Source organism: Haliaeetus leucocephalus, unplaced genomic scaffold (assembly GCF_000737465.1).
Source record: "Haliaeetus leucocephalus isolate CR32 unplaced genomic scaffold, Haliaeetus_leucocephalus-4.0 Scaffold156, whole genome shotgun sequence".
NCBI lineage: Eukaryota > Metazoa > Chordata > Aves > Accipitriformes > Accipitridae > Haliaeetus > Haliaeetus leucocephalus.
The window spans coordinates 201,259-213,402 of record NW_010972592.1 but is presented as its reverse complement, the minus strand read 5'-3'; the positions used below and the strand labels follow the sequence as shown (position 1 = coordinate 213,402).

Genomic DNA, 12,144 nt, shown 5'->3' with positions numbered 1-12,144 from the left:
GCGTGCGTGCCTGTGTGTGTAGGGGGGATTTAAAACTGGTGGCGTGTGGCTGGGAGGACAGGACACACTCAGGAGCCAGCTGAGTGAGGGGGTGGGAGACAGATCACTTGCTTTCTAAGTTTTAGCTCTGAGTCTTTTAAGACGCTCACTCTGATACTATTTCTGGTATGTTCTTTCTAATCGCTTCTCCAATTTAACAGAGCTTGACTGGCAAATTATAATTCTTCTGTTATAAATCTGCAGAAAATCGGTGACGGAGCTGGGTGGGGAGACGGGTGCACGGTGTGCACACACCTACACTCTGCCTTTCAGCGATGGAGGGAAATCACTGCTAGAAATTGTGAAAAATCTGATGATGCAAACTTTGACTCTGTCTTGAGACTGAAGGCATTTTTTTGTCTTCTTTTTCCTTTTGGAAAGTGATGAGTGACAGCTATGTCTCTGATCTGTAGTACTGGCTTTCTGACTGGTGCGAGTAGCTGCTTTTGATGCTGTAATCATTTCAAAATAATCCCTCTTTAGAAAGCCTGTTATGTTCTTGAATAAATCTTTACTTATTTTTGTAGTTTTGTACTTTTCTCCCTTGAAGTAGCTGACTGTAGTATTTTATTTTATTTTGCTATTTCAGTTGATTTAATAAAAAGAATCCTCACAGTTAATAATTAGATGACTCCTTCACACTTTACCATGTCATCTGGGGGCTAGAGATATCAGGTGGACTACACCTGATAGACCTGGAGTATAACTACAAGTAAAATGATGTTCCATCACAGAAAAATACCCAACTTCTTAACCAGAGTTTTTGCTGTCTTCCAACATGTGACATGAATTAAAAGTGTTAGTCTGCAGTTTGAAAATAGAGTAATAAAATCTTACTCTTCCTGATCCATATACTGATTTTCATATGATGAGGCTTGGCCATCGTTCTAGTAGTCACATTGCAGCCTTTTGGTTGAAACTGTTTGGGCATGGGAAGTCTCTTAGTGTGAGTTTGTGCAGCTCTCCACTCTTCTCTCATTGCAGAGCTGACTCATTTGAGGCATGCTAAGTACTGTAGCAACAAAAAAAATATGTAACATTAGGCTAGAAACCAGTAAACGAGAGAAGGTAGGTCTAAGGTATTGTAATGATATGATTGTAACTTAAAACAACAGCCATGTTCTAACTGTGTAAAAATGTTAGAAACACAGGAGGAAAAGAGAAATTTAAAAATTAAGTATGTATATGAAGTATTTACTGAGGTTTAAGTTGTATCAGAACCATAACTTGTACACAAAATACAAAACCATACATTTCTTCTATGTATAACTTTCAGACATTCCAGAATGATTTTTCATTTAAAGTGCCATCTACTTCTTGAGGGTTTGTTGGGTTTTTTTTAGTATTTGAAAACTGAATCATCAGAGCATACCAAAAAAGTATCTTTTTCTAGTTGAAATACATGAAATCTGTAGAAATAGGCAAGTCTCTTTTCCAGGAAACTTTCTGTGGTGATGGCCTGCTAGTAGTAGTGCATAACACAGCTAATAGGATATTTGTTGTATACGCACGTGCAAAAATGTAGGAATCACAAAACTGACCTTTATCAGCTTTATTTTTTGCTTTTCAGTTGGAGGTTTTTTTGTTTGTTTTTTTGTATGTGTGTTGCAGTGACATACATTGGACGCATTGGACAACTGTGTTACTGAGGGCTGGCACCTCTTCAGATGTCTGGTGTTTTGGCTCAAAGTTGCAAGGTCTTTGAGTATTCGTCCCTGTTTACTTTTTGTTCCCAAAAGAGTACCTGATGTAAAGAATAATCATTTTGCAGTCTGAAACGATTTACATTCTGTTGGCTCTAAGTGCTTCAGCTTTTAAATTCAGAAGAGTAATGTTACAGTCTGTCAAACGATAGGATCTGTATGCTGCAGAGCTTGTACATGTCTAAGGATACATTTAATTAAACCAGCATTAGTGCATCTATACAGACTTATTAAAACACTTAGTTTGTCTCAATAATATTGATTAAATAGCAGTAGTTTGTTTAAGTGTATTTTTGCTATTACTACATTACTTCCAAGTAATCAGGGTAATCGTTATCATCAGTGAAATATCACGTTAGTTATGAAGTAATACCATAAGAATTGATTTAGACTTGGCGGGGAAGGAAGGCTTTCTGTTATATAGTGCCAAAGCCCGATTTGGATTATTAGAATGAGAGTTTTAAACATAATTTCTGTTTGTATAAACAGGATGTGTTTTATAGGCTTATAGGTTATTCCATACTCTGAGTATCCGTTATATCAAGGAACACCTCAGACAGTTAATTATGCAAAACATCATGTAAGTAATTACACAGTATTATTATGCATTTAACAGTTTTATTGATTTGCCAGTTGCTCACTTACGGTATTTCGAGCTATAAACAAGAGATGCTCACCCTCAGTTGAAATAGGTCCAAAAAAATGAGCTAAAGATAAATGACACTGGTATGCATTGTTGCATCAGATGTAACCCTTAAACGTAGAAGCTGTCAACAGTGATAATTTGCAACACATTGGGGTATGTCAGGATCATTTCCTTCTTGTTAACAAAGTTTATCAACCAGGAAGCACAGGGAATCAACTTGAAATAGAGAGGGAAGCAATAATGAATATTTGGGGGGGAGAGGGGGAGGCAGAGTTGAAAATAATTCCCCCTCATTTTGGAGGGTCTGCAGTAGTTGCAAGTCAGCCACTTGAAAATTCTGCTTTTTTTAAAAGCAGCACAGAAAACAAACTCATTGCAGCCTCTCAGATAGGTGCAAATGTGAAGGGCCTCAGATAATGGCTTGTTTTGTTAAACTAAAAATGACCACACAGTAGTGTAGTCTTCCACTGCCTTGTGCGTAGGAAGCGCTTTAGCAGAGCTTGGTAGATTGCATACAGAGCCGTAATAACTGTTTGGGAAGCTGGATCCTCTGTCGGCAATCATCAGCTAACTCAGGCCACTGCTGGTAACAACATGATGGCTTCAAGCATTGCTTCTTCTGTTCGGCTGCTAGTGGCTGTGACAGCTGCTCTGGAAGAAGTCATTGGCTTGCTTTGCTTTCCCTTACCTAGGTGAAGTGGTGAAGGTTTCAAGAAAACATAAAAGAAAGAAGAAATTACAAAAAGCAATGAAACATTCAGCATTTGTTTAAAAAAACAGAACAAACAAAAAACCCCACCACAACCATTCTGTTTTGCACAGGGGTTTAGTACATGGTTGTACATGCGTGTTCATTAGTAAAGATCTAATGCGTAATAACAGTTTTGTTTGTGCGTGCATGGGACAAGATTAGCAATACTGTGCAATTAATGATCTCATCCACTAGGTTAACCAAGCAGGCCTTATGATATTTCTTATTAAAAGAAGGAATCCTTTCTTTTCCTTTCCCCAACTAAGCCAGTGCACCTTAATGCAATGATGATATGTTAGACCCAGCAGTTGTCAAAGCATCGTATTACTGTGATGCCATAATGACACCCTGTCTCTGTAAAGTAGTCATGTTTTCTCAAATCACACGTTGCACAGTTGATTTCTGACATGACACTTCATTCAGTCACTTTCCTTTTCTTCGGCATCTCCATTCTCTGACAATAGCAGCTGGTGCCCATTTTCCTACTAAGTGATTCACATTTTGCCACTTTACTAGAGTGCAATTAGCTGAAGCAGGAAAAAAAATGCTCAATGTAAAGCAGCTCGGCTGAAATTGTTACTCAGCTCTTTAACAGGATCTGGTGAAAGTCTTGAGGTGTCGTGGGCATTGATGCAAGAAGCAACATTTTCATTTCTTTCCACACATTTTTTTCTCTCTTCCATTCAGAGAAGCAGAGTATGGGAAATCACTGGAACATGCTGCACGGTTTTTTGTCTGCTGATATTGGTACAGACCTGTGAAATCATACAGAAAGTAAGCACAGTATTTGAGAGGAAATGTGGTCTTTACAGTCGAAGCAAGGAGCTGGCTTCCACTTTTGACTCTGCTAGAGACTTACTGTGTCACTTAGACCAAGACTTTCTTTCATGCATTGGTTTTCATAGTTAACGTATGAGGTTAACAAGACCTTTTTGGTCGACATCCATCTGATTTAGAGGAATGTATTGGAGGAAAATCAGATGGATTACACTATTAGTGTAAAAGTACCTAGATGTGCATAATAACGCCTGCCTTGTTGATGCTCCCACGTAGCTGTCATTAAAAATGTCATCTGATAAGAACCAATTCTGACATTTATGGAAATGGGCTAATTCCCTCTTCAAGAAAAGAAAAACTTCATGTGCAGGTAAAAGTGGACTTTTATGTTGGTCTATAATAAACGTGGTCACTGTAATTATTGTGACTAATTATGACTCACTGAAACCACCAGGGCAACTCTGAAGTAGTGAATGATGCTGTAAGCAGAGCTTTTCCTACTTGAAAAGCAAGCATGAAACGTGTTCATGGATTGTGAATTATTGGCATGTTCTTTTGACCTCCTTTAGGTATTGGTAATAAGAGAGAAGAGGGGAAAAGTAACTTTCTGAACCAAGTGCATGTATGGATGGAATATAAAAAGCTCCTAGGGGCTCGAATGGGAAGGCTTTCTTTTTTTAAGGCTATATACTGTAATCAGATGCAGTTAATTTTTGTACTCCACTTGTATATTGATACTGATTTAGCCAGTGTCAGCACTGTCAATATGATTAGTAATGTGGCAGGTAGATGGAAATAGGAATGTGATTGCATTAATAAATTCTTAATATATTCAACCTTTCATAAGCACATGGCATTACAATTTATTCGCTATTGTTTAAGACCATTTTAAAGAAGGAGTTGCATATTGAAGTGCTCTGTCATTGTACCTTTCTGCCAGCAGTGACTGGCTTCAGGTCTTTCTTAAACGAAGAAGTTGTGAAGTAAATTCAGTAGACATGTGAAGAGTCATGCTATATATTGCATATTACTCAAGCCTTGCAGTACCCTATGTAGTTTTTCTTGTATATGGGCATGGAAATGCTTCTAGAGCCAATTAGTTACTTTCCCTATAGTTAGTGAAAGGAAAGTTTACCCAAGAGATACCAGTTGTTAGAAAACTTACTGAGAATAGCCGACCACAAATGGAGCTGCCATTTATTTGACTTAAAATCTAGTAAAGAAAAAAAACAACCCTACCAATGCTTTAAAATAAATACTGTACATTTTTATATGACACATGTTATTTCTATTCATAAACCTTAACTAAATTTAGATTTTTATTAATCCAATGTGACCTAAAAATTTTGCATTAACAGCACAATGTGGAATTGGGCTTATTCTCTTTGAATGCAGATAAAGCCATCATCTTGAAAATAGCTCTTTCTGACAAAAAGGTGTTCTTTTGAAATAAAGTCTTATTCACTACATTCCTCTTAGAGTTAATGTGAATTTTAGTGCCTCTAATTTTAGATTGAAGTGAGGTCTAGAATAAAACCCACTGGCTGACAATTGAATTTATAGATAGTTGTGAATATTTCAGGCTTGAATAATAGAGCTGTAGAATTTCAGACACAGAGAGGAAGAGAGAATTAAGCTCTAACTGTAGTTTTACACTATAATGCAATGGTGTCTAGGAATGCTTCAGTGTAACGAGCTAAGTAGTAATTAGGAGAGAACTGAGGGAGGGATTTTACAGGGATCTAGCTTAGGCATTATTCCAAATGTTCAGCATGATAATTTGATGGTGGTCCCACCTGCCATCCGTATAAGATGGCTCTTGAATTACTTTCGTTCAGATATGGTACAGTAACGGAGGAGTGAAAGCAGTAGGTGTCGGTTGCCCACCCACAGCTAATACCCGGCCTTGTCTCTGGTTCACCTTCTTTGGTGTTCTCAGTTGGGCGCTATTGTTTTTGCTTTTCCTTGGAATGGTTAATGTTTTAACTGCATTTGTGCTTTGCCAGCATGCACCAGTCCAGTCTGTACCATTTAAGCTGTAGCCAAAAGCAGCTCTATCTTGGTTAGTACCAGAAACTGCTACTTCAGAAGCATCAGCAGACTGGCTTTAGCCTAAGCAGCACTGGTGATCAGATTTTAATGCTTGTAGAACTGAGATTATATTTTGGTTCTGACCGCTTGGAGTGGGAGATAACCACTTTTGCACTGGCTAAGACAACATGCATTTGGACGACTAATTAATTGCAAATGGTTTTTCTGGGAAGGGAAGGGTGACATTTGAGCTCATTATTGCACAAATTAGAAGAAATCAGCAGTGGGAGTCTTAGACAAGAACGTCCCATCAAGCTGGTTATGGCAGACTGTAGGCAGTGACTCCTATTGCTGTATGTTGAGACTTTATATGCAGAGTCTCAGGAGCAGGGAGATGAAAAGAAGACCAAGTACTTGTTTAGTCAATAAAAGGGCCTTAGTGTTAGTGTATAGAAAAATAACGTAAAAAATAAGTTTGTAGAATGTGAAAGTTAATTGATATTTTTAATTGTAGCTGTATAAAATTCAGTGTCAAAGAAAGAGGGGAGAGAGAGACAGAGAGACACCATGTTTTAGTACCCTAATAACTTCTAACTCTAGTCTAAGATCGTAATGTATGTGAGAGGGGTCCAGTAATTATAAGGTAATAAGTGGAGTGGTGGTGTAAGTGCTCTAAATTAAAAGGAATTTGCAGAGCTGCTGTAAGTCAGTGCCGACCCGCTTTCTTTCAAACGTTGACTTGAGAAAAGTGCTTAGCCCAGAGTGCAAGTAGAGAGACAAGAGAGAGCTATCTATTAATTACAGCACTCATTAACAGTGACGGCTACAAGGCAGCAGATGCAGAAGAAAAGGCGCACGCTACTGCAGGCTGGCAAGGGGATTTCCCCCCCTCCAGTTCTTGAGGAAAGGACAGCACAAGCAGGTGGTCCAATGTAATAAGATATTTTCACGGCTTTAACCTTCCCATTTCCTTGCTTTATTTGCTGACACCAGATAGCTTGCTCCTTCCACCCCCCAAATAAGTACTGATTTTAAATTTGGAGGATAACATTACTGCACATCAGTCTGGCTGTTTTCCAAATTCATGTGTCGTTTGTTTCCAATAGAATTTTACAGTAAAAATCACAACAATTGAAAGGTGCTAAATAAGACCCATGGGCACTGATTTTAGGGTAAACCTCATCCTAAGCAGATATCTTTAATGAAGGGTCAGGCTTTGATCTCGGTTAGCCTCACTGGAAAGGAAGCGAACTCTGTGCATTTATGTCTGTTTTCCATTGGTGAATTTGATTCCGGATCTTGAAGCAGAAATTGATATTTTTTAATTTCTTTTTTAAACATGGAAAGGTGAAAAAGTGAAGGCAAGATCTCAGAAATTACTTTAGAAAGTTAAGTCAGTCAAATTGTCTGGACTCATGAGTTTGCTTTGAAAACATGAACCTATAGCTCCAGGTGGGTGGTCTTACGGGGTATTTGCTTTTCTGCTGATAATGTTTCTAGAGAAATGCTCATAACTGTCATCTGTGCTTTGGCAGCTTCTGAGAGTACTGTCAGGAAAATGCTGGGTAGGCCATTTGCTACTGTGGTCTCATAACCAGCTGTAGAAAATGAAGATAGTATCTGATTCAGAGCTTTCTAATTATTATTTTTGTCCCTTGTTCTCCCTAAAATATGTTTAAAAATAATAAAAGTCTTGGGGATGGAATAGACAAAGAAGATAATTTTTTGTTTCCCCCTGTAGAAAGCACTAATTTGTCAGATCAAATGTTATATGGTTTTATTTCAGATGCTAAATTCTGAAAATGTATGAACTGAGAAGTAAGACAGAATCTCACCTTCTGAAAGACAAAACTTCTATCTAAAATTTCCTCTAATGTATTTTTTTTAATCCAAGAACAGAACACGTAAAATGTCAGGTCCTATAGAGCTGCAGATATATGGGATAGTGGCATAGTTATTACTGGTTAGTCTGAGGATAATGGCTAGAAAGTAATTGCACCCTGAGCTGATGAATCATTTCACTTAGATTTTGTGAAAATGGAGTCCAGCCTTAATTATTTGTTAGAGTTCCCAGTTGATGTGCTACTGCGTTACTAAATAGCTGTATCTATAATAAAGCAATATTAATATAGAAGAAAAAAAAAGACTGTGGGAGACTTGCTCTTCAATTCTGGGATCAGATCAATAGATGATGGATATGTGTTTCAGTCAAGTGTCTTGACAAATATTAATTACGGAGCAGAACATTTATGTGATCAAACTTGGAAATATTTGTTCCTGATAATGATGGCATTTACAGAAGGAAAGTACTGATGGAAAAAAGAAGACATTTTTAACAGCCAAGTCATCTAATAGGATTTTGTTAATTTTTTGACTTGCTAGATGGCAAGTTCAGAATTTAGAGTTGATGTGAAGTTGACACATAGCCTAGAGGGCAGGTGGAGGGGACAACAGAAGGATTTGGTCTCTTTAAAGTTTTTGTTTACTGCCTGTCTGCAGCTTTGACAAAGCTCTGTCATGCCCTTATGCTGATTACCTTCATGTAGAACAAGAGGTATTGACTAATGAATGAATGATGTGCAGTCCCTAACCCTTCCGGAGCAGCCTTAAAGAGCACTGTCTTTAATACACAGATTCTTCTTTCTCTCTCTCCCCACTACAGGCTTCTCTGCAGAATGTCAAGCAAAGATCGACACATTGATTCTAGCTGTTCGTCGTACATCAAGACGGAACCGTCGAGCCCTGCCTCTCTGACGGACAGCATCAACCACCACAGCCCTGGTGGCTCCTCAGACGCCAGCGGGAGCTACAGTTCCACCATGAATGGACATCAGAACGGGCTGGACTCGCCTCCCCTCTACCCTTCAGCCACAGGGCTTGGGGGCAACGGGCCAGTCAGGAAACGGTATGACGACTGCTCTAGTACCATTGCTGAAGATTCACAGACCAAGTGTGAATACATGCTGAACTCGATGCCCAAAAGACTGTGTTTGGTGTGTGGTGACATTGCATCAGGGTACCACTATGGAGTGGCTTCCTGCGAGGCCTGCAAGGCTTTCTTCAAAAGGACAATTCAAGGTTGGTTATTCTTTAAACTTCTTTTCTTTCTTTTGCTCAAAGTGAAATAGTACAATCCTTGACTAAATCCAGTTAGGACTTCAGCCTATACCTTCTCATTCTTCATAGTGTTTGGTCCTACAGATTGTTACTCATGAAAAAGCCCTTTTGGGCTTCTTTGGGAGTTCTGTCTGTCATGTTAAGCCCACTGCCACATTTATTTTGATTGTGAAAAACAGAAAAACACGGGAGCCTATCCGGTGCATGTTCAGATTTGTTTTCTGTACGAGTTTCTCGTGGATTCCTGTAAGTGATTGTTGCGAAGAAAACTGATTATTTTCTGAAGGTTGTCATGGATGCCTCTTAAACAAACCTTGTGGCTGGCACACAGGGATTGTGCTTGGGTTTTGCTGCTAGTTACACCACTACCGTACTTAAATAGTTACAGAAATCCAGTTTATTTTTGTTAAAGGAGCAGTGCATTTAAAATTCAAACAAAATGCAATGGTGTAGTGCTTTGTTCATATCAGTGTATTAGTAACTCATCTTTCACCCATATCATATACAGTGGCCTTAAAATGTTCAACAAATATCTGTAAGATCACATTCTAAGGAGAGTAAGTTGGCAGCTTTTGGTCTCTGCCCAGTACTTTGTACTAATCTGCTCTTGGTACCTGTTACAGATACGCCACATATTTTGGCATGAATTAGTACGAATGGGATAATTTGCATGACCACTTGTTCTAGCTTCAGAACCATTGGAGACAAAATAACCTTCTACTTTGATTTAGATATCATCCTTTCAAGTAAAATTGAAGGTGCTTTATTTAAAGAACATGAGGCCAAGCTTGGCCTGTACAGGAATGTAGTGTCACATTAAATTAAATTCAAACTTCAGAGACTAGAATTAGGTTGCTAAGTCCAAATTTAAGCTCCTCAATAAAATCTGCTTGATGTTCATAGATGTTGAGCACCTGGAATTCTCAGGAAAGACAATGCAATCTGGATGTATACTTTTCTTTTTAAAAATGAGTTATGATAAGGAGCATGAAGTTAGTTTCAGTTTGTAATTTCACATAATCCCAAATTTGAAACATTTGGTCAAGGTTTCTTAAATATAGTACTTCCATACTTAATGTAAAATTAGTGAAGAAAAATAATTAATGTTAATTTACTTTATCCATTGCTGAGGCAATGGCCATTTTATTCTCCTCTCATCCATTTTACTACTGGGGGTTTGGGCCTTCTACCAGCACAAAGTACCGACTTTATGATGGCCATATAGCCACTAAAAGGAAACATTAGACTTCAGTTGTTCTAATGGCGCTGAGTGTTACAATGTTTGCAATCAATAAACAAACATACCTGTGAAGATTCCAGTGGCCTGGGTTCATATGTAAAATGAGTGCATATGCAGAAACAGTATGCTCATTTCAAGCCTTTGTTTTGGAAAAAGTGAAAAAAGAGGTAGGTGATTTCACTTGACCTTCAAGAACATTTTCAGATAAGCTCAGAAAATGTTTCCACTGAAGCAATTTTTATTTTGTGGTTGCTAAACTTCAAGCACCAACTTCAACTAGCAGCTCAGTTTTTATAAATGGTATTTAATTGCTATGTAATAGCTGTCCTACAGAACTGAATTGATGCATGATTATTTTAGTTGTATTTTGAGCATGAAAAAATGCCACAGAAATGTTAACTGATTAAAGTGTTGACTTCTGGTAGTAATAGGTAGTCTGCAATTTTACACCGCACCACAGACAGCAAGTTTCTGGGCATGGAAGCACAAGATAGGGATGTCATTCTCCAGATTAGCAACCTGGACTTGGCCATGCAGCTCAACTTAGAACTGGCAGCTGTGCAAAAAGTCTCAGTATGGTTAGAGCACTAGCTGCATCAGCAGGTGACAGTGCTGTGAAGACAAAAAAAAATATGCCGTTAGGCAAAACCAAGCATTGAATGGAAAAGCAATAATGAATAAACTAAGACGAGGAGGTATGTTACCATCATAATGTCGTGGCAGCATCTTCAGTAATGGTGCTGACTAAACTGACACAACTACTAAAAGTTTTCAGATACCTTGCAAAATAATGGAAGGTATTTACTTTGATGAATCAAACCATAGATTGTGGTAAGGTGAGAAGTAGTATATAAGAAAAAGGTACTCCTTGTGTTTTGAATGGGCAAATTCTACCTTTAAGCTTGCACGAAGAAGAATTCCTCTGAGTTTTTTTGCTCTAAATGATAGAATTTAGTCCCGGTGTTCATAGAGGCCATTCTTCCCTGTACCATTTCACTTCCTGGTTCATATCACTTTCATTCTCTGCTTGTTTTTAAAATAAGTTGGTTACTGCATAACTGCAAATAAGAAACCAGGAAAACAGAAAAAACCCAAGAAATTTATAAATACAGAATGCTAAACCAGACTACCTGAAGAGTCAAATATTGTAACTGTGCATATGTAAGGATAACATGTGTTGGCTGAAAGAAGTGCTTATTTTAAATGCTAATAATTTAATTGTGATGGGTACTTAATTATTGATTCAGTGAAAAAGAACATTTGACTTCCCAAACCTTTCTTGTTTATCATTCATGAGTTACTAGATTAGCTCACAGTTTTAGAACCTAGGTGCTATTCCTGTTGAAGCCATGGGCAAAACTGCCCTGAGTTCAGTGAGAGCAAGGCTGAGCTGATAAGGTTAAGATTATGAAGCACATCTTGTGTTCACGTGAGGCCTGATGTCCTTTCCACTAAGTCAAAGGGAGTCTTTCCATTCTTGCCATTTCAAAGGAGTCTTTTGAAGGTGAAAGCCACAGGCAGCTGTTCAGAGAGCCAGCACACCAGCATCTTACATAAGACGGAAGTGAAGTGCATTGCAGGATACCTAGTAGCCTTTTACACAAGGCAAATTTCACTCTAAGGTAGAGTGTACACCTGTTTTTAAGGGTAATGGAGATTACTGTTCTCTTTCAGATGACAGCATTGAGTCTAAAAAATGTCCATTCCTGGCTGATGGATTTCTTTTCTTCTTCTTCCTGCCTCTTGCAATCCCTGCTAATTTTCTTAAAAGTCAAGAAATTAAGTGAACCCTGTCTTGAATTATAGGAAGGAGTAAGTTTGTCTTTTTTGAATATATATT

The 12,144-nt window shown here is 38.2% G+C and overlaps 1 protein-coding gene across 3 annotated transcripts in view; it reads left to right on the top strand.

The window, feature by feature from the left end:
- The window catches only part of ESRRG (estrogen-related receptor gamma), a 351,575-nt gene that overhangs the window by 215,205 nt on the left and 124,226 nt on the right, over positions 1-12,144 (top strand). The window contains exon 4 of one of the 3 annotated variants that reach the window (XM_010562134.1): positions 8,610-9,025. In XM_010562134.1, the coding sequence (XP_010560436.1) occupies positions 8,623-9,025 (403 nt within the window). In that variant the 5' untranslated portion in view covers positions 8,610-8,622. Of the gene's footprint in view, positions 1-8,609; positions 9,026-12,144 lie in introns of those variants that run through there. The other 2 variants (XM_010562133.1, XM_010562135.1) reach the window with 2 other exon arrangements.